Below are 23699 nucleotides of genomic sequence, written 5' to 3'. Positions count from 1 at the left end.
TCAAATTCATTGTTTATTGTGAGTTTCAAAAATGTATAAAAAAAACAAATCTTGGCAAAATAAACGATTAAAAAAAAGAAAAAAGATTTGGAAATGTATATAGAAGCAACAAAATATCTCTTGTGAATATATATTTCGCATAGATTACAAAAATATTTCACCAATCGATTATTTCTTACATTAATAAACTTCGATACATTTTCAAATTGATTTCAAAGTTCACCGATATGATCATCACAGTCGCGTTTTATTCCGATCCCAATGAAATTTCGAAATGTTTTATGAAACAAGGAAGTCGCTGCGTGAAAAATGCGAGAACAAAGGACAGTCGGTAAATGTTAAAAATGTACAAAGTTTAAACAAGAACGCGGCATGTTTCGTGCTTAATATCGTGCGGATTAAAAGGGAGGCAGGGTGATACGAAGAAGGTGACAACACGATGTAATAACACGGAGAATGCATCATGTTAATGTAATAACGCGAGCAGATAAAATTTTCCGTCTCTCTGCGAACCTCTCATTTTGTCCGTGTTTTCACAGTTTAAATGGACGTTAAAAAGCTTCCGTCGTTCTCCTTCTAGTTCCTCTTCAATAGACGGACACCACGCGTTTATTCCACGCATTAAAATATCTTTCATCGGATTAGAAAACTGTTCTCCACTTTTCTGTTTCGCTTCTTCGCGATGGATCCTCTATGAGTTTGATCGATTCTCGGAAAAATATAGTTCAGCTATATATATAGTTCTACTTTCTCCAGAATCGAATCACACGTTACCATTTTTCCACATACCGTGCTTCGTTAAATTTCAATGTTTATCACATCCACTACGTTTCTCTCTACTCTGTGTTGTTACGCCTGTTCGCGTTTGTTTATATTTTTCGTTCTATTTTTCAGGGAGGAAAAGAGATCGATTTTGCAACTTTCAGAGGATTTTTTGCAATTGTATATTCCGTGCTGTGCGAATGTTATGTTGCATTTACGTGGATTTTATGTTGTAAATAATTCTTGAACAGTTTAATGATCTTATCGCGTAGAATAGCATCGGAAGAGTAATTTTAATAATTGGAAAGTAGCAGGTATTCGTATCGATCCTATCGGTAATTAAAATTTCGTTTGCTTATGAGCGTTAAATGAGAATTAATAATTCCTTACAATTTTGTTCGTTGATTTAAAATCTGACAGATAATAATACTACCTACGATGGACGAGTCAAATGAAATTGAGAAACTGTAAAACGCACGCGTGCGATGCGATATTCGCAGGAATATTTATGCAAAAATATTTCACATCGAAAATAAAATATATTCGTACGAATTTATATTTTACATGCACACAAGCGTAGTAGCTGTTTGTCACGTCGTATACTCAATTATTCTCCCGAACGATTAAACTATCGGTTAAACTATCCACCCTTTATGAACAGTTACTCCTATATACGAGCCTATATAGCTGTAGCCTATATATTACTTAACAGCCAGCATTTACCATTCTGACATGCAAACCAGCTTCTATAACTATAGCCTTCAAACGCAACAATGGCATTGTACCGTTGAAAAATTGTTTGCTTCGATACCCTCTATTATTTCGCCTGTAACGAAACAATGGTTAGCTTTCGTTTCTTTTTTCTTCTCGAAAAGCTACGATTAATTAAAGTTAGGGAACATTCGGACGGCTGGCGAGACGGCTCCATATCTATAAGATAAATGTTCGCGGGAGTTAGCGTTGCTTAATTTAAGAATATATTACAGTAGCGTAACGAGAATGCAAATATCGGCGATGTTTCAATTAAACTGACTGAAATGGAAGGGAAAATTTATAATCGGATTCGTAGTTTCGCTAACAAGTTGAAACGTATTGCAACAGGTCAGTGTAATCACCTTGAAAAGGCCCTCGTTAAAATTGGAGACAAAAAGCACGATATTTCTCTGTATTCTACGATAACTTGAATTTGAATTCTCGTTAACGAGATTCGATATTAACAACGGTATGTTGAATAAACAATTGTAATTTCACCTACGATTCCGTGGTTATCGTGATTGTTAATATAACGGTATAATTGGATTTTTCAGACCATTTAACGAACGATCGTTCTTCGTTGTATTTTCAAGTACTTTCACTCGTAGAATTAACAGAATATAAGGTTCGATATTTATTTTCGTTATTAAGGATTAGAATATCGTATATATTGTTTTCAGGGATACTAATAATTATAGAGGCGATCAGTGTCACGTCCGCCCCGCATGGAATTGTCTGAGTAAGAGACAGTTCTGTCAAGAACAATATTCTACGTAACGAGATCACGTGTATTTGCATTCTTTTGTATTCAGGCTGGCCAGATAAGGACCGTAATGAAATTCTTCCTTCCTTTTTCTTCCTTTGAAACTCAAGTCTCTCCTTGTCTTAACTCGCTTGTCGTTTCATGGACCGTGAATGCACAAAAATTGCATTTTATATCTATCGTTACATTTCAAATGCATGTAAGGAAACTGGAGAAAAATTACAAAATCGAATTGCCTTTGTACGTTTTTGGAAGAAGAGAATGATGGACAAAGCTGGTCCTCGTTACGAATGTCCTTGAATTAATACCAATTCTGCTATTAAATCGAGGATATTTCGAGGGGCACAATTAATCCCTAAATAAAAGATCAATTGTTTGTTGAACTAAATTATAACGAGATTCGATTTTAAGGACGATATACTCAGTAAATAATTCTGTTATTGTCGTGATGGTTAATATAGTAGAATGGTCCATAATTTCGTGCGTTCTTGTGATATATTAATTGCGCTATCTTTTCGAATGGACAAAGTAACATGTCACTGTGTAGCCCTTAAAACAGTATTAATTAAGCGACAAAGAAAATTGCATAGTGTTTCAAGTTCCGCTTCCATTAGCGACGAGAAGGTACAGGAATTTTCGATTTTTCATAGTCCTTCCCAAACAAATAACGAGATAGGATACAATTAATCAATCAAATGAAATATATAATATGAAAGAGTACAAATTGGAGGCTACAAAACGTTACAGAATGGTACATTACACGTGTTGGTTTCAAAAAATACTACAGAGGAATATATTGAGAAGACGTATTAAAACTTCTAAGCCAGTAGTATAACCAAATTTTTCCAATGACACGATTAAAACGAAAATTTAAGAAACCAAGATATGCAAACGTCTTATATTTGCGAACATGTCTCGAGACGTACAGATTTTTCTATTCAAATGCTGATTTCCTCTATAATCATCCATTCCTCTGATATTGCACGAAGGATGTTTTTTAAAATTCGTCTTCTTCTCGTTTTCCGTCTTCAAAAGCGGAAACTTCTCGATTCAGTCGCTCGAGCCGTAACGATGTAACGTATCTGAAAATTTTCCAGTGACGCGGATCAGCAATTTCCAGCGTATCAGTCGCGAGGCTAGCCGTTGACGAGAAGCGTCTTCTCCTTTTCCCGACGACCCGAGTACGACCATTTGCATGTAAATTTCTCCCACGAACTGGCGAGTAAACTCACCGACGAAATTGCGATACTCCGCCGCGTCATACAGCGAGAGAATTTCATTCAATTCTTTGAAATATAGCAGCGTTGAACGCTGCTAGAAGGATCTCCACAGTCTCTAGCTCCCCAACCTCGTTTTCATTCTTCTTTTCACCAGTTAGTTGTTCTTGACGAGTATACTCGTCATGAAAAATATGACAATGTTTGCGTTACGACGAGCTATGTCAGTAATAAAATTAAACGATACGACAGGGATTTTGTTACAACTTAATTCTTTTCAACATTTCGTTACAACAGTCACACGTGCTCTGTGGTTGACGAGTATACTCGTCGTCGTTTTCTTTTTCCGAGACAGTTTAGCTACGAACTTACATACTTTTCAAAGAGATCGCAACAACTAGCTGGTTATTTATCGTTTCCGTTTTGGTGTACCTCGAAGACGCTTCAGGTTTTAACGATGCTCCGTTTCGTTTTCGTGACACCGTTTTTAGCGTCGAGCAATATCGACACCTGTTTCATTAATTACTGTTTTGACTTTCTTAACTCTCGGGAAGGTATCATCAGGGCGGTCAACGAACTCGAATTCATTTTATCGAGCGTTGGCGTAGCTTCCTTTACGACTGTTTGGTGAGAAAATGTAACGAGCTTTTCGTAATTGTAAGAGAGTCGGTGTGTGCGAATTAGAAAATTGTTTGGGAATTTGTTCTTGGCGTAACTTGTTCGATAGATTTTGTCAGGAGCTGGCAAGTTTCCTAGAAGTATTTGCAAAGAGAAGTTGCAAATAGTTTGGCAATTTAGATTTTTCAAAGTCGAAGAAGAATTTTGATGTACGTATTGATAAAATTGTTATTTTCGTTTAGAAAGTTTGCTCGTTTCCGTCGAGTGACTCGTTCTCTAGATTTTTCTGAAAATCACTGCTTTTTGGAAGAAAAGGGGAAAGAAATGCTGGAAGATCGAAGATTCGTTTTGTCAAAAATTAACAAGACCTTAAGATCGATCGATTGTTATATAACAATCGTATATATATATATCAAAGTAATTACATTTATTGTGTCAAGGCGTATTTAACAGGTAGTTCAGTTACTTGCGAGCAGAAAATTACGTTTTATCGTGGAAATATTGATTTTAGACTCCGCTTTAATTAACCATATTTCACTCCTCTTAGCAACTATCAAGACTCTTTCACGTTTCAACTAAACATTTATCCACTAACGCTCCAGCACTCTAACTATAAATATATAACCGCGCACTGCTTTATATCCAACCAAAAATACAAAAAAAAAAAAAAAAAAAAAAAAGGAAACAAAAAGAAAAGAAAGGAGCAAAGATGAATAACATCAAGATAAACCTTATCTCAAGCTCTTCCAAGCACGTACAACGACACAAATTTTGCCTAAACGTAATTAATTCCTTTCGAAATTCTGTTTAATCTTTTCGAAATCACTCGACTCACCTGCTGCTGCCCGTAAAAAGAAATCCGACCAGTAACCAACACGTGACCAACAAGGATCGTGGACGATCAACGCTATAACCGATATGCCGATACAAGTAGCTACTTGGAAATCGCTCGAGCTAAACGTATGCACTCGAATTTCTCTCCCTATCAACTGACCTGTTACTCCGACAGATTCTTCATTCGTTCGCGTCGCGTGTGCGTATTTGAAACTTCGACCGCTCTTCTTTCTCACTTTTCATCGGCGAGAAAATTTCCATCGTCACGTGCGTCGAGATAGGTCTCTTCATGTTGTCCGTGGTGGAAAGCTCGCAGCGTTTTCGCGAAGTCTTACAAAGTATCTCGCGAAAACGGTTAGGGTGTGGAAGCCGGTGAAAATTACTTTGGACGGTGAATCGTAGAAAAGTTTCGAGTCGTCGTCGTCGAGTGTTTGGGACACTCTCGTTCTTGATTGGAAGCTGAGCGAGCGATGTTCACAGTACGAGAGTCGCGCGAGGACTGTCGGGCAGGACCGGTTTATCTTGCGCATCCTCACACTCACAGTTTCCGCCTCTGACACCCTCTGCGACCGTCTTCCTCCCTCGAGAGGGATACACATAGCGATAGAATCTGAAACGATTCGTATATGCGACGTGCTCTGGTAGAAAGGGTTTAAGATGCGAATAAATCAATTTTGATTCTATCGTATCTTTTTTTTTTTACTGGTAAAAGTATGCTGGCTGTGCAATCCAAGCAAGACCAATCGTCATCTCCTAGAACGATTATCATTCATTTTACAAGTCGCGCCCTTCTTTCATCCGGCAATACGATAATTACGATTGTTTAATAAATAGTATTCGATATGTTCTACTTGGTAAATACTTAGTCGATTAAAATCTCGACCAGACTTGAATTCCATTCGAGCGTCTTCCTGTTAAAATCCATCGTACCGTTAGGATAATCTCACACAAAATAACCACGCGTCACTCCTCTGTGTCATTTTGAACGGTTTGAACGTCGATTAAATCGTCGTTCGACTAGTGTCGATTCGTTCTATTTACAAATAACTTCCTCGTAGGCCAGCGCGATTTCAATTAATCGGGATAACAGCGAAGACTTTATCGTTCCGCTCCAATTTTTATGGCTTTCGACAAAACCGTTGTCGGTGAACAGATAGGAGCGATCTTAAGCAAATATTCCATGGAAGTCGTCGGATGCGCTGCGTGAGCGCGGGAGATGCATTTTATCGGCCCCTTTTCCGACATCAAATTTACGATACCATAACCGAATCTTATCTGTCGTAAGCTTTTTCGAATACGAAGAACCCAGGACTACGCGTTACGATCCTCTTGGGGAAGATTCGATCCCTCCCTTGGTAATACACCGTAGGATAACTGCGAAAGTAATCGACGAATAACCCGGTAGACGGGTCTGAAAACGTGATTCACGTATTTCCTCAATTTCTCTCAATTTATTCTACGGAATATTCGTGGCGCTAACTCTTTCGGTGCGAGCTTAAATCGACAGCGCGTCGCGATAGCTATGACAGTGGACAAAAGGGTAATTAGATAGTAAATGGTGCAAAAGTACCATAATTTTACCGAGCAGAATTGTATTTGAAAATACGTACGTATATATTTGGCAATAGAGCGAAAGATAGCTAATAGAAAAATGGCTAAAATATGCATAAATAGTAACTTTAAGCTTACTTTTGTTCGCTACTGAATGGTGTAAAATTTGGAAAGAATTATTATTTGCTACTAATATTATTTATTTATTTATCGATGTTCACCGACTAATGGTCGTTGATCAGTTAGCTGCTTTTGACGAGTATAGTCGTCGTGAAGAAATGGCAATATTTTGTGTTACGACGAGCCCTGTCAGCGATCTCGTTGCAACTTGATTCTATATTAGAACAGACACACGTACTCTGTACTCGACGAGTATACTCGTCGTCGCTTACTTTTTGCCACACATCTTAGCTACACACTTATCAAAGTGATCGCAACAGCTAACTGGTTAAATGTCGCGAAAAGAAATAGTTTCGTGTTGTCTTTGAATTTAATTATTCGACTATTTGGTTATTTGTTATTTATTATTTATTAACCTTATTGTTCGATAATTATAAAATGCAAATTTTAACGATGTACGGCTTTGATAGTTGATTGGAGTTGGATTTTCGTTAAATCACTTGGAGATCTTGCAGATACTACTTCGATGAATTTATTTTATCTAAATGAAGTTTATCATATTCTATGATTCTCGTAATATCGCGCGTAATGTAAGATGTTGAAATATCCTGAACTTGGACGAGAATGAATTGAAAAATGTTACGCTTAACGAAGAAAATTCTACTCTCACAGAATTCGTGTTTTATTGAAAAGTTATTTTATGATATAATAAACGTACTTTCTACACTGACTTTACTATTTTACGATTGATCGTTTTAACATCACGTTTCAGGTAAAATATTGAAACATTAAACGCGTTCATCCGTACATAATAGGATACATTTTGTAATTTCGAATTGTAATTTACAATGCTATAATAGCTAATGACAAAGTAAATTCGTACGATAGCAAATTTAATATCCGACATTTAAATAGCAATTTAGTATCCAACTAGGATTAATGTTCCGTTGTTTGTGCCAGAACTTTGTAATTATTACTCTCCAAAGTTTGTAATTAATTACACTCATCTAATCTGATTAAGCACGTGCTAGAACTTTGCGTCGATTGTTTCCAACCTAATATCATATGGCCTGTGTTTGTATATTTTGGACTTATGTTTGCATATTTTTGGACAGCATTCGCGATATTACATTGGACGGTAAAGGTTTATTTGAAATTCGTAGAAGGTTCAATCGAGAATCGTTAAATTTTAATATGTATAGGTATGCGAGGAACGATGGACGAGGATAAAATGGCATGCTTGAAGTAGAATTAGCAAATGCATAGATCCAACGATGAGTTTTATTCAATTCCTCGTTTGCATATTTCCGTGGAAGATTCTAATTTGAAGATTGAAATTTTATTTAACCACGCATGTTATCCGTGTCATTTTTCTATCATCGAAAACGATATTCGACAAGTTTTTTATCATCGAGGTTTCAGGAATTTTAGTTTCAATGTTTCGTTGCTATCTTCTTTCTTTAATATGAAAAATATTTACGTGGAATGTAAAAATTCGAAAACTATAGCAGAATCAATTTTCCAAGTGACGATTGAATTCCTGGCAGGGTTTTTCATTAAAAGTATGCCGAGTGGAATTAGTTTTTTATGCAAACAAAATTGAACTTGCATAACCACGTAAAAGTTTATTACGACGATTAAAATGTGCGATAAGGCTTCGAGCTGTACTTTGTTTTAAATTAAATTTGTTGCGTGACAAGCTCACTTTTTATTTTTATTTATAGTCCGTTTAGAAGTCCTCGTAAACATATATGTAATATTCTATATATTGTATAATTTTATTGGAGTTATAACACTGATAAAATATTAAATTGATATTGGAAAGAGAGTCAGAAATTGAATAATTAAAACGACAAGTATTTGATTTGAAAAAATGTAATGAAGAAAATATTAATTGAATAGAATTAAAATTAATTATGACAAAAATACTCGGATCCTATTCTAAATAATAGGAACATTTCTTTTTTTATATTTAGTCCCAAATGAAACATACGATTAAATTCATAAAGGAAATTTAAATTACGAAAAATCGCTGAACCATAACGTTGAAAAGCTTTACTGAAACCACGTCCCATTTAATTATTCGTGAATAATCAAATGGAGCCAGAATACAAACGAACGACATTCCGTAATCATTAAAATACAAACAACAGTAGTGCACATTTATAAACTGCCAACAATTCCACACAAACCATGTGGATAACAGCTTCGTTCATATTAATTCTTATTTCTCTGCTTTTTTCGGGTTTTCCTTTACCGCTAATAAGCATCCAATTTTTCCATTTTTCCTCTGAATCACCCGTTGAACAATCTCGTGTGAACCACGAAATGCGTTATTTTTTTCACCATGTGTGTAAATCCCATAACTCGATTAAGCATCGTAGCGTATGAAAACAAGTCGGATTAGAAGGCCGCGTAAATATTTTTAAGATTTCCCAGCGATTAAATTCGAACGATATCGCTTGGAAATATCAGCATCGTCCGATATTTATGGCACATACGCGTGCCAGTCTGATTTCTACTAGCCACTACTACTAGATGTAGCCGAGTTCGTCTGAACAGTAACGAGATATACTACTGACGAGGTTAACAAAGCACGAATTACTGCAGGCCTGGAAAGATGATTAATGGCCAATGAGGCGGACAATAAGGGCACGCAAATAATGCCATATGTCTATCGTTTATCGTCACGCGTTGCTATACTGTTTTATTTGTACATACCGACGTTTTTGATCGACACACGTTATCTTTATGGCTGTGTTGAGTCTATCAGAAACAGCGAATCAGATTCGCGTCCCTTTGACCAGTAGCCATCCTTTTAGCTCTACTATGTTCTCCATCAATCCATTAATCGTTTCTTCGTTTTATAACCGATCGTCGAGATTCTCTTGACCATTGTCGTCGGTTTAAATCGTTCGTCCTTCGTGGAGGAACGCTGCTGAATACTTATATGTGTTCTATTTTATTTCTTGTCCCTGTGTGTTTCTTTTCATCGCATTGAAACGAAGACGCGGAACGACATCCTTTCCATTTGGAGGTGAAATTTATTTTAGAAGGATTCCTCCGCGTATCTGTAGAAAGCTGTTACATCATGCAATTGGTACGATTTCTGCAGTTACACACGTAATTGGAACGGAACGTGGGGAATATACTATACTTTCTATTGCTTCGTTAAAATGTACACATTGTACGATATTTCTGTATTAGAAAAATAGTTACACGTTAAATGTTCAGCTTGAAATTCGAAGTTTCCTCGAGCGTGGCATGTTGACTTTCTCGGAAATAGACTCTCGTTCGTTTCAAGTCAACCGATCGCTATGAACGCTTGAAAAATCTACTAACAATATCGTCGATTCATTTCGTAAAGTCGCAAGCATCGTCCGCGCGGTACTGTATCTCGTAACTAATAAATTCCACGATACTATCTGCAGAGCTCATTGCAAAAGAAAATGCCAGTCCATTTCTCTCATAATTACCTTACGTGCAGTTCAATAAGTTGGCCAATTGCAAGCTCCTCCCTCTTCCCTTTTCCTCGAACCGAACAGGATCCCTCGTTTATAGTTTCTCGCTCGTTTAACGAGCGTCTCTTCCGCCCCTTATCTCGGGTAACAGTAATCGTTGCTATCGTGTGGTCGTCTGGAAAAGAGGCAATTTCTGAGGACTCGAATTGCGCGCGTAGTGACCTCGTCAAAGCGAGGTCGGGATTTAGAGGGTGTGAGAGAAGCTTTGGGGTGCGGCGTGCGTGACATGCACCTTTCTACGGTCGTTTTATATTTCACCAAGCGAAAGCTGGCGCGACGCGAATGTCGATCGGAACGCCAAACGGCGAAATAAGTGGCCGGACTTTTATATATCGTACACGCGTTGCTCATATATGAGAATTATTGCCGTGATCGCTGGTGCATCGGAGATAACATCGAGAGAAATATCGCCAGCGTGGACCTTTTTAATTTGTATCTTTCCTTTTCTTTTTTATCTCGCCTCTCTTATTTCTCTCTTCTTCTTCGTCTCTTTCGCTCGATTTTATAAGCGCGGTTAACGTTCCGACGTGGCCGTGGGAAGATGTGACTAACAACTTGAAACTTCGAAGGGCTGAAAGTTTGTTTCAAGTAATTTTTACGTCCCCGTTTAAAAAATGTGACGCAATATGCTTTTTTTTAAATAATAAGTTTTTATTTAAATCCTCCAACGACAAGTGACATAAAGGAGCGTGCGTGTGTGTATGTGTGCGGAAGTGAAATTTTAGGTAAAAGAGTATAGTTCATTTTTCAAGGGATGGAAACAACAATAATCTTTTAGAAGGATAAACAAGTGGAAGTGAAATTTTAGGTAAAAGAATATAGTTCATTTTTCAAGGGATGGAAACAACGATAATCTTTTAGAAGGATAAACAGGTTAATCTTGCGAGATCTATTTTATGAGAGATAGTAGTGGGCTAAGCTGCACCACTATGATCCTCCGTATCGGTAACTGTTTCTTCATCATTCTAATATGTTGTTACGTATATAACGGTGATCTAATACAAACTATTGCGAAACCATCGCAACTTTTCGCGTCAAGAACGCTCTATCGATAAAGCAATAATCGAGGGAAGCGGCGAGCGTCCTAGATTACTGTCACTTATGACGTTAGCTCATCTACGATATTACGGCTAGCTAATGGATACACGAACGCGTCTCGTTTTATCGAATATCGCTTATCCAGCTGCGCGACCAATTTCGTTGTTTAAATGTTGATATTATGTCACGAAGAACGAAGAGAAAAGAAAAAAAGAAAAAGCTGACGCCAGAACAATTTCAGACGGTCGAGTTCACTTCTCTCACGAGTCTTCGGTTCACTTCTGCTCGAGTATCGATTCGTTCGAGTGCTCTGTTTATATTCTTATATCCCCCTATTATGCTTCCTGTGACACGTTTTTGCTTTCTACATCTGTTTTTTCTATTTTTAAACTTTTTACCTTTCTCTTTCTCAAATCATTACCTGGCTCCTGACGTCGATCGATTGATACGATTTCCGGGGGTTTGCTCGCTCGGCGAATACGTTGCCCTTGGTTACACCGTTTTACAGTTAATGGTGTTTACATTTTACGTCGACGTTGATTTCAATTCGCCCGAAGCGCTCTCAACATGGCGGAGACGGTTGAAGGGGTTGAGTAATTGACGTTGACACATCGGTTTGATACGGCCAGGGATTAAAAGAATATTTCACGGATTCCATCGAGAGACGATATTTTATGAGGCGAGAAGTTTTCCACAGCCAAGTTTCTTCCTTTCATTTAATTACATATAACAGCTTCGACGATGTAATGAATTGTTCGACGAGAGAAGAAGTTAATGACGTTTTCCTAAAATTGAACATCGAGTTTTGTTTGGTAAATAATGTTATTTAATAAAGGAAGAAAGGAAAATGAATTGCGACTTCCGGCGAGAAATTTATTTGTCGAAAATGGTTCGATCGAAAGATTCACCGATAAAAGGATTAGGCGACGAAGTTCGTATTTTATATCTTCCTTTGCTATTTCTCATGGCTTTTCATTTCGATATAATGCTGTTTTATTAATATTCACTTAAAATTTAACGAAGAAGAACAAAAATTCTGAATGAATTATATCTGAAAAATCTTCTATGACAGCTCTTCATTCATGTTAATTGCTATGAGCTATAATTTTTCCAAAGAGTATACTTTCGGTCTTAATATAATTTTAATTTCTTCAAACAAAAGAAAGCTACATGGCTTTTAAGAAATTTCAATTTCTATCAACGTTATAGCCTCATCAATTTATTCTTTAATACATTAACAAGTATGATTCTGTAACAACTGAAAGCTACTGTATATTCCGCTTGAGATGTTTCAATTTCTGTCAACGTTACGGTTCCACCGTTGTATTTTCTGCTACATCGACAAGTATGTTTTCTACAACATCAGGAACGTACATATATTCCGCTTGAGAAATTTCAATTTCTGTTAACGTTTTATGGTTCCATCGTTTTCTTCTCTGATACATTAAGAAGCATAATTTTGACAAAAAGTGCACTCAATTTTAATGCACGTTATAAATTTTCCTATTTCCTTTCACGCTGTATTTGACAAATATTTTAATTTCTGCCAACATTATCGCTCTTTACTCATAATTCTTCGCCAGGGATATTTCACCCCATAGCTGTGCTACGCTTTCCAAGACCGAAACAACCGAAGAGGCGAAGCTCTCTAGTGGAAAGAGCTTTTAAGCCGTCCTTTCTTACAAGACGGACAGAAAAATCGTCGTCATAGGGTCCTGAATATTCCGCAAGACTGCGAAGGGTCGTTAAACCCTCTTATTCACGGGGTTTCTAGATGTTTCTGGTAGAGTACGCGCGTTCTTTCCTACCTCGTATAAATACGTTCTCTTTCATCCACGGGCTCGCCACAGGAAATAGGCTTCACGCAACGACCACAGGATTAGATTCCTCCCACTTAGTTGATATGGATGGATCCTGAAAGTGGTTTCTCTGTTTCATTTGCGGAGGCTGACGTTCTAAATAAATTCATGTCGATACTACTGGCGAATTCTTACGGTAACAGAAGCTGCAACCGTTTCGTTAATGGGATTTTTCAACACGATTAATGTTTCCAACGAGACGCCGTGTACGCCGGCTGAATTTATTTGCGAAGCTGGCAAACAGAAATCGAAATAGGACAGACAAATAGAATATGCGAGTAAAACGCAACGGTATTCCACCGAACGGAATTAAAGTACTATTTGCGCTATAGAATTTATGTTATGAAACTGGAAAAAAAAGAAAATATATAAAACCGACAAAACTACTGGCCAGAGATTTATTTTCGGATTTGAATTTAAAATTGAGAAAAGGAACGGAGGAGATATTACACGTTGTGGACAACAGTTGAAATCGCAAGAAAGGAGGAACGGTATTCCGTAATGTTCAAAATTCGCAAATTTGATGATTCGCGCGAGTGTGAATGTTGCCAATGACGGATTACACGTATCCTTCTGTATACATATTATTACAGCGTAATGTATGGCACGTATCAAACGAGCTCACGTTTTCATCGTAACAAAGCCAATAACATTTTCAGCGTTTCCACATCATGAAAACGTCACGTAGTAATGGAAAATTTCCATTCCGCTGAAACAACCGGACGTGCTATGATAATAAGAAGGCCGAATTTATGCATGAATAATGCATCAGCGTATGGTCGACTGACTGAAAATACGTTTTATTGCACAAGACATCCGCTATAGCTACAGTTTATTACAATAATTCATCCTTATCCTTAATTTCGATCGTTCTCCTATTACTTGCATCGTTTAACTACGACTTTCACAGGATTTCAATCTCTGTTCTCGTCAAAGATATTCAAACGAAAAGCAGGAATCTTGAATGAGAAAAGAGCGTGGAATTCCTTCGAGGAATCTCGAGGATCGATGAAGCCGGAAGAAATTCTTTCTTCGTTTGACGAATGCTTTGCGCTCTTCGCCAATACAGTGAATTGAATTCACGCGCAGATTGCCAGTGCTTTCCCAAGGCTGTGATATTTCTCTTCGATCTATCTGTTAATTACGATCTTCGTTCGACGATTCCGCGCCCACGTGTCGCGCGAGAAGAGAAGACGACGTTTTTGTTTGCGCGTTAGGATAGTCGCGGATGCTCATCAAGTAGCTCGGCGGGAAGCTCATAGAAATCAATTTGGCCTCGTTGATTGTTTCGTCAAACAGTGGTGAGAGCGTCTCTTAGAAGATTTCTCAGCTCCACGATCTCTTTCGTTACCTTCTCCACCTCGTTCTCCTCCATTTGTTTATCCTTCTTCCGGAAGTATCGCTGTACCAACTGGGACATCACTAACGAGAAATCATCGTTGTTTTCCTCCGTTAAGGTTTCCTGTCAATAAGTAGAGATCCGGTTCTGTTAGAATGCACTGCTCTTAGCGGCAAAATATTTGAAGATCGAAGGAGCATCATAAATACGTTTTTAAAGACGTAATTCTTTTCAAATTAGCCGATAGGTTGGAGGTGTTTTGTAAAGTACCAAGGGTAATTTAAAGACGATTTAATTATTCTAATTTTATTACGATAAATGTCATTTTTTAACATTGTGAAGAAAATGGAGTGTGAATCAAGTAGGAAAACAATTTTGGTAATACGGAATTACTGAACTGTGAAACTTTTCTCCTGTGAAAAATGGAAAACGTGATTTATGATGTGCTTCCCTTGCAGTCTTCATTTGTAACAGCAAGACAAGAGGATTGTCCAATTTTTCTTTTCTTCTCGTGCCAAGCGGCTTGATGATCATTGTTATTTAAAATTCATCGATTGTCTTCATATTATGAAATATTTTTTATCGAGAATAAATATTGTTAAAGGGATTGCGTGTTCTGAACAGAATAATCGAAATAATAATAAACTCAAGCTCAAATTAAAGGAGCTTGCAGCCACGAATTTAAATACATATTAAGAACAAGTTTCAAATTTCGTTCAAAGTCCAGTTTAAGAAACTTTAAAAGATCTTCTTCGTAAAAAGAATTTCTTATTTACAAAACATAAATATGACGATTATAAATGATTCAGTGACCTGCGATTTTCTCATTTCAATATAGTAGTGGAAGATTCTTGGTCACAAATAATAAAAGCATGTGTCAGGTTGTCCCAAGAGTTTCTTTCGTTTTATAAGACAAAAATAGATGCACAACTTCTTTCGCTTTATATTATTTTATTGAATCGCGTGTGATCCATTTTGTTCTGCTGGAAATAGAAACAAAAATGTGCATCCATTATTTCCTTATAAAAGGAAAGAGACATTACATTTCGAACAACGTGATACTTCTAAAGAAACGGTAAGCTTGTCTTCTTTTAAATCGTTAAAGATACAAAATGTACAAACAACGTTTTGTACGTTTTGTACCGATAGTGCTGAAACTTTTACTAAATGCTATATTTACTAACGATATAAAAACAGTGATGTGGATCCCATCGTGCACGCTTGTTTGACGTTGGTTTCAGCCATATTTTCAGGTACTCGATAATCGGTTGAATACCAACGTAAGTTGGAATAATGTTAAATGGCGGTGGGAGCGTAGTCGTGAGCATGAAATCGACGTAAGTCTGAAAAGCGGATATTTAATTAGTTTGATCCTAGAATCTACTGTTTCCGAGTTAAAAAGCAACTATCGATTGTCTTTCGAACTTCAGTTCGCCCGAATGTCCATTCCACGATCACGTTCTCTGTGATTTCCGTCAACGTGTTGGACATGCATGCAATTAGCATGTTCAGTATCACGATCACGCCGATGAAGGTGAATCCTGAAAAAGAGAAATTACAGTGGAGTTATTCAGATCACAAGAAGAACAAAAATGTATTGTTAAATAAAAGATACTTTTAGGAATAATTTTCCAAAACTGATATTTAGAATATTGAAATAGTATTTGTATGAAAGTTTTGTTTTAAAAATCAATAATAAAAGAAATAATATATGTATCATTTATTTCATTTACGTTTGGAAGATATTTTTCTCTTAATTTATCATTTATATTATATGTGAAAATGCTAAAATTTACTTTATTTTAACACATTAACGATTCCTATAACTACCTATAAATTATACGCGAAATTCATACATATATTTCTGTTTCATTAAACTGGGAGGGAGAATGATATTTAATATGAAATTTAATTAAAGCCGTAATTAATTGTTTTGTACTCCATTCCCATAATGTCATCCACATTTTAGCGTGGTATCTCCTTTCGCGTATTTTAAATGTACTTTGATCTCTTTTAAATTTTGTATGTTACAGGTTGTGTTGGCTGAAAAGATTTTAGATGTTTATTACTTATTTCCCACTAGTAACTTAAGGTGGAAAAATAGCAAGAGATTTTTTAAATATTACTCCCAAAAGGAAAAAATTGCAAATTTTCCTATTCTAAGAAATTGAACAAAAATTAAAAGTAAATGTAAAGTAAATTAAAATTAAACGTAATATCATATAACTAAAAGATACATATTTGTTTTTCCTATTTTTCCGTGTTGTTAGGTCGTGAGTATTTCACTTTATTTTACGTTTATTTATCAGATCATAAAAGATATAACTTAGAAAAAACGAAGCTGGCACCCCGCTGGGGGTAGTCACCCACATGCTATATTTATTTTTATTTTATTGTTTTCTCACCAATAAGATATAACACTTTACCAAATGTCCTTCAGGACAAATTGTAAAAAACCAAAATAAAAATAAAAAAAAAATTTATCAGATATTAAAGCGATACGACCATCGGTGATGTTATAAATTACAAACTACGATGTTAAAGTTTAAAGTAATAAATAAAAGGAAATATCGTTCTGGAAGACAAAGACTGGAATTTCAAGTGAACTTTATCTGGATTTCCCGATGAAGCGAAAAGGAAATTTAGATAAGCGTATTACCGGCGAAGGCTATGTAGCCAATAATCTCCGTGAACATGTGATGATTGATGATGGTCTCGTTCTCCGATTCTCCCGGAAGGTTCTCAATTATCACATCAGCGCTTTCGATGGGGCTCATGCAAAAAAGTGCCCAGAAAAGAGTCTTCAAGGTGGATGAGAAATTAACGAACGAGTTGACCTGTTGGGTCTTGATTTTCGATTCATCGTCGATTTGAACCATATCCTCGTAATATTGATAAAGTCTACACGTGCCTAAAGGAACGACAATGACAGACAATTCCATTATTAATTCTCTACAATATCAACGAACAAATTTTATTCTTACAATTTACAGATCAGATGAACCTTACTAAATATATCGAACTTTATTAGAAGAACTTGAACTTTCTATTTGATAAATTTTAATAAATTTCCTGAATAAATCTCAATATATTTCTATTTAACATCAATTGCTTTATTAGTTAAACAGAGGAAAATTCGACTATTCGTTTAACTTCACCTCGCGAAATCGAACAAGCTCTATGTTGAATATTTCCAGAGAAATAATTTTTAATTTCGGTATAAATTTAAACTGGAAATATCGTATAGCTCATATACGAAGAAGAAAGTAAGCGTTGATTTATAGAAAAAGAAACTTTGATAAATTACGAGTATTACCAGCGGTAAATGCAAGAATGATTATGCTGAAGAGAATGATGAATTTGACAACGTCCTTGATCATTTGCCCGAGAGAAAGTTGAAGTGGGCCCAGATGATAGTCCAGCTGACAGATGTACAATAATTTCAGGAAGGCCATTATCGTTGCCAGACAGTAAATTCCTTCGGCGATCAATGTGGGATCGTACTGGTTCCAATATTTCCTCTCCAATTCGAGCTGACCATTTATTCTCACGTCCAACGCAGCAGTTATCCAATACAGGAAGGTCAGAATAAAGAGGGATATCATGATCATCTCGAACCTGTCATCGTTTCAAATTTTTTTCGTTAAAGCGGTAATACAGAACTGTTACTAGAAAAATAGTGTGACATAATGGAACCTCGTTCGATCGAACGATCGAATAATTGACAAATTAATCAATGGAAAATTGAAAATAGTTTTGCGCGAGAAGAATGAAGAAATGAGAATAGAAAATGAAGAAAATGTTATGCTTTCGTTAGAAAGTTCTTTTGATATTTCGAATTTCGATTTTTAATATTTGTCAATGTTTTAATGAAGTAAAATTACATTTAAACGACATATTTGGTCAGTTATAATCAGTAGTTAGTCTAAAAAAAAATTCATAAAAATCACTTGGTTTCATTGTTGTTACACAAGAACGTGCAACTTCCTTAAGTTTTCAGATTTAGGTTCCAATTCGATAATAAATAAGACAGAAATAATTACAACTTATTTATCTCATGTTTTTGTCATTATATATCGTTATTAGACTGCGAATGTCTATGCAACTTTAGATTTCTTAAAATGCAACTGAAAGAGTGGAAGCTAAATCTAGATCCGTTTAACTCACTAAATATCATAACATGCGCTGTACATTGGACATTTTATGTGTATCTTTGCATACTATTTTCATTCTGTATATTTTTACATTTTCAAACTTCTCATAAATCTCATAAAGAGCGCAGTCTAGTGATTATATAGAATATGACGTAACTTGAGAAATTTCGATAATTTTAATGTACAAAAGTCACACAGGAGGAAGTAATGCGAAGTAATACGACGTAATACAAAGTAATACAAAGTAATACGATGTAATACCAAGTAATACGATTACAAAGTGAAACGAAAATAAAATGTGATACGAAGTAATTTTCATTTTAAATGTCGCCCATCGACAATACGAATTTAGTCGATGTATTTAGTCGACATACAAAGTCATACCAATACCACGGTCCAGCGAAGAATCTCTTCGGCCCGTGTATTATGCACATACGAATCAACGACCAGGCGTACGACATCACGTAAATTATCAAAACCCAGACGTATACTGAGGAAGCAGCCGGAGGTGAGAAGTCAAGGCGCTACTGTTCGATTTCTGTTCGATCTGTCGATATCAGGTAATAGGGTATACCAGAGTTAGGCGGTCCACGAAGCTGTTCGGTTTTGTCTGCGTTCGATTGAAGAAAAACGATCAACAGGAACACCAAGTAACTGGCGGTGGATGAAATAAACTTGTTGACCGGTGATTGCCAAAATTTCGACCTCTTTGAATTTGGAGCGACCAAAACCACTACCAGAATCACCGGTAGCATGAAGACTCGCATTAGTATGAATAAAGACTTCATCCACGGGTTCATGATCTTCCATTCGTACCAGCCGTCGATCCACTTGCTCGTAATTAACTGCAAATTGAAATTTCGTAGTGTCTTTAACCAGAGGATTAACAAATCGGTCGAAATTGTTGGTTTTTGTAATTTACTAAAAATATGTCAGCATTTATAAATATGGTAATATTAACGTTTAACTTTTACTGGGACGGGAAGCTATTTATGCTCGTCATTATATTGCTTCATTTTCTAATTGCGTATAATATATTTAGGTATATATCAAAGGTTGATAATTCTTGCGATTAATATAAATCGTTTGGAAATGGGAAAAACTTCCTAATTTGAATAATTAATCTTTGGATTTTGAAAATCTCTAACGAAATATTCTTCACGTATATTTCTCGCTATTTTAAAACAGCTCTATTTGGAATCGTTACGCTGTTCTCGCCAAACGATACAATTTTACTCGATAATTATAAAGACACTCTGACGTAGCTCGCATTTAGAATTAATTTTTCCGGCATCGTCAAATTAAGAATTTTTTTGCTAAATTAACGCCATTCTTCTAAAGTACTACTAGTAGTATACAAGTATGATTACTATCTACAACCTGTTGTACATTAGGATGAGCCACAAAGGTTCTCTGCGTGTTGTGCAGCGCGAACAATAGCCTCGGGTATATAAATTTATACGAATGGGCAAATCCAGTAGACTGTTTCAAGATGACTTCTACTTCGTCCACGCTTCTGGCGCAATCGATCAGATCGGTCGCGAACTGCATCACGTTCTATGAAAACAACAACACATTCTATTAGAACTTATTCGATAGACGAACGATACATTTTACAAGAATTTATTCCAAGAGAATGACACATTCTACGATAAATTCATCCTAAGAGAATGATACACTAATTAATGGGTTTTTATCTTCAAAAGGAAAATAACCTCAGCGAGATCTATGTAATCGTGGTAAAATTCTCTGACGAAGGAGGCGGCTTTTCGTAGCTCGTAGGACAAATTGAACGCTTCCAAAATCGGATCGTCGACGATTTGACATATGTACGCTGGATTTGCTACCGCCTTGTACGAGAATAATCGCAACTTCTCTATCGCAAGAATGTCGCTCCTCTCTCGTTCGCTTCTACGCTATCGAACAAGAACATAGTTTAATTTCTTTGATCGAATCTCTTTTCCTTTTCCTTTTACGAAACTACAATTCTTCACAGATTCTCCATGGACGCGTAAAGATTCACGGTATAATCGTTGGTTATCGAAATTTACAATTAAGAGCAGCCTTTGAATCTAATGTACTGAGCATGAACAAATCACGATGAACAATTCAATGTTCGATTTAATTCGGAGCGCAAAGCGTAATCAGGCCCAGTTATGCAGAACCCTGTTCAACACACAAAACTACAAAAAGTTAGTCAAACGCAGTATACAGATTTCCCAGGATGTTGTTATCGCCTAAAAAAATTTCTAAAGAGTTTCAGTTCATAGAACAGCTCTTACGTTATAAAATTATCAAAATTATCAAGCTACAACCTTTTTTTAGTCTTATAGCAATTTTGCAGAAAACTTCCAAACTACTTGATCAAGCAAACTGAATTCTCCAATCTTTTTAAAATAATAAATCCAAAGAAAGTTATCCATGGTAGATATTTCAACACTATGGATACTTTTCCGAATCTACCGATGTTTTCCATATCAGAGACAGAACATAAAAATTTGCAAGAAACGAGGTGTCTCGTTCTCGCAGATCATTTACATTTGCATGGCAATTTAAACAGCGACGATGGGATCGTTGGAGATACAAACATCTTCAAAACGCTTTGACTCTGACATGGACGTAACCGAAGCCGAATTTTCTGAATGATATACCCATCCACGAACAGTGAGTAAATATTCAAAATGATATTAGTTACGTTACACGCTACGTTTAACAAACGGCGAAGAAGCATCGTGGAAGAAACAGCAGAAATAAAATATACCCAATGCGAGCGGAGCTGAATCTCATCGAAGATGAAAATGTTTCGACTACGAAAATTTTCTCTAACTTTCGAATCATCGTGAGTTGCTATAGGGTTCTGCGTAAGGGGGTCCGTTTACTTTTAACATTGATTAATTCTGTTTCTTTTTTTCCCCTACTTGCACTCTTCGCAATTGCAGCTGGGTGGATGAGGTTTCGGAAGGGAGTGAAGCCTGTTTCGAAGCATACTGATCATCTCGAAGTGTCCGTATTGAGCAGCGATCGCCAGCGGCGTGGCTTCGTCCGGGAAATCGGCGCTTCGCGTTATACCAGCGTACTCCAATCCGGGTGACAGATCGTTCAATTTGTTCAAAATAATCATGGCGATTTTTATCTCGTTGTCCCTGATGGCGTGTAGATGCGTGTCACCCGGATCGATCTCTGGATGAGTCAGGAGATACTCCACCATTGGCGTGTTCCTGTCACTAACCGCGATGTGAAGCGCAGTGACACCCTGAAAAAAGGCCATGACCTCTCGTTAGCGAAAAAAAGAAAAAATCTCGTGTTTCGCTCGGGAGAAAGCTCAGAATCATTCGTCACACGTGTACCTTGTTACAGACGTATCTCGTTCGTTTTTAGCCTTCGAAATTTTACGTATCTTTCTTTCGGTGTGCAGCAGGTGCGTATAAAGGTTTGGAATTGCTTTTTTTCTATAATCGATGTTTTTAGGTCTTTTTTCTAGGAGATTTTGATATTCGAGGATATTGTATGGTTTGATATGATGATTTGGGGACTTTTTTACGTGATAGTGGAAAAAAGAGTGAACCTGTAAATTTTGATATATTTTTCTTTTGTGTATCGGAGGTGTATACAAAGAGGTTTGAAATTGTTTTTGTGCCTTTTTTATGTTCGATGTTTCGTGAATTTTTGACGTGATAACGAGGATGATGACGTGATTCGAGTTGTCGTCGAAATGGTCTGCGATTTGTATATTTCATTACGATACAAATTTCCACATGTCTTTCTTTTATCTTTTCTTTCAGGAGATGCATCTGACGCGTCTCCAATTCTGTAATCTGTCACGTTACTTTCGTACGTTGAAGGTTTGCCTGCTTAATATTCGCCTAGTTTGCGTTTTGCTCGATCTGAGATGCACCTCGACGACTCCCAACACGCTTTCACTTGGCGAATTTTTCTTAAAAACGTAGGAATGACAAATTTCGACGTTTCATCTTCACTCGCGTTCGTCAAATTTCATTCACAATTTCGTAGGCCAATAACCGTTCCTAATAGAAGATAATCTACCAAACACATAAAAGAGGAACACAGAAGAAGAATTTCATAAATCTAAAATAACAGAATTCCCAAGACCCTAAAAGACTCGTAAAAACCACATTCCTCTCCCTTTTATCGATACAAGTACCATAAATAGACACTTTCCTGCCCTTAACCGGAATCTAATCGTCAAATTCCAGATGTATTTCATAAAACTCCGCAGTCCAGTCGCAACGCTCGTCTCTTTAATTTATAGCCAAGAAGAAGAAAAAGGCATTCGACTAATTTCTACGCACGATCAAAGAACGAAAATTCACACATTCGTGATCCTATAGCATGGTACATTCCTGAAAGATTTCTATAATACAAGCGTTCGAGAATACTCTCGTGAACCATTGTACGTACTGGTGTCTCGTTCTCCGTGCTCCCTTACACAATGTCCATAATACTCAACAACAACGACGACGATCTACTTCGTTCTACGACAGAAATCCCCGACCATCGCCTTGCGCGTGTCACAAAAAGGCGTTCCACGTTTTTCCACAGGAATCACGGAATTCCTGTTCGCTTGTTGGTCCTCGTGAAATCGACTTTCCAACTTCTCTATATCTGCTCCCTTTTTTTCTCTCTCGTTCCTGTATCTTCCTCCTTTTTGCCTCCTGGCCCTCGATATCTCAGCCGTATCCCTTTTCGTAGGAAGAATGGGACGACGACGTTTGTCGCCCATCTGCGGCGCGTTTAACAGAGGCGGCCACCGACAATGGGCTAACTCCATTGTTGCCGCCGACACACCGGTCACAATATTTCCTGATATCCTGGCTTTTCGGCCGTCTCCCAGGGGACATTGTGAAACCGACACGATCCCGCCTTGTGATATACGCCGCCTCCGAACCTTTTTCCAAAATCGAGTTCGACACAGCTGCCGATTTTTCGCGTCAGAATAAACACGGACGAGTCTCCGCTGTCGAAGCAATTAGGGCATCGACTGTTTTATTCCCAGTATTTGTGGAAGTCGTCGTACGTCAAATAAGGGAATAATAAGGGGAGGAGGGGAATATATAGCTTGATTTTGTGCGGAAAAGGGAATTTATTGCTTACGGAGTGGTTCGATGGCGCGGTTCATTTAAATTTCATGTTTGGTGAATTCTTTTTGTGG

At 37.0% G+C, this 23699-nt stretch overlaps 1 protein-coding gene across 1 annotated transcript; it reads right to left on the bottom strand.

Annotated features, from left to right (window-relative positions):
• Window positions 1–13769: 13769 nt before the first annotated feature.
• Window positions 13770–18055, bottom strand: LOC132911948 (short transient receptor potential channel 4-like). The gene is made up of 5 exons (XM_060969002.1): window positions 17692–18055; window positions 17035–17286; window positions 15801–15916; window positions 15560–15718; window positions 13770–14498 (listed from the first exon to the last, which is right to left on the bottom strand). The coding sequence occupies exons 1-5, from the start codon at window positions 17984–17986 to the stop codon at window positions 14328–14330; spliced, it is 993 nt and encodes a 330-aa protein (XP_060824985.1). The 5' UTR covers window positions 17987–18055; the 3' UTR covers window positions 13770–14327.
• Between the last annotated feature and the right edge of the window lie 5644 nt (window positions 18056–23699).

The sequence above is a fragment of the Bombus pascuorum genome, chromosome 11 (assembly GCF_905332965.1).
Source record: "Bombus pascuorum chromosome 11, iyBomPasc1.1, whole genome shotgun sequence".
Classification (NCBI taxonomy): domain Eukaryota; kingdom Metazoa; phylum Arthropoda; class Insecta; order Hymenoptera; family Apidae; genus Bombus; species Bombus pascuorum.
The sequence above is the reverse complement of the archived record's forward strand: the minus strand, read 5'-3'. Positions and strand labels throughout refer to the sequence as shown.

Bases quoted from the DNA above. Each gene is read 5' to 3' on its own strand.
- LOC132911948 (XM_060969002.1), bottom strand. From the start codon at position 17,986: ATGATCATGATATCCCTCTTTATTCTGACCTTCCTGTATTGGATAACT. The intron at 17,287-17,691 runs GTAATACTCGTA...TCGTTCCTTTAG, and splicing joins CATTCTTGCATTTACCGCTG to GCACGTGTAGACTTTATCAA. The intron at 15,917-17,034 runs GTAATACGCTTA...TCTCTTTTTCAG, and splicing joins TGGCTACATAGCCTTCGCCG to GATTCACCTTCATCGGCGTG.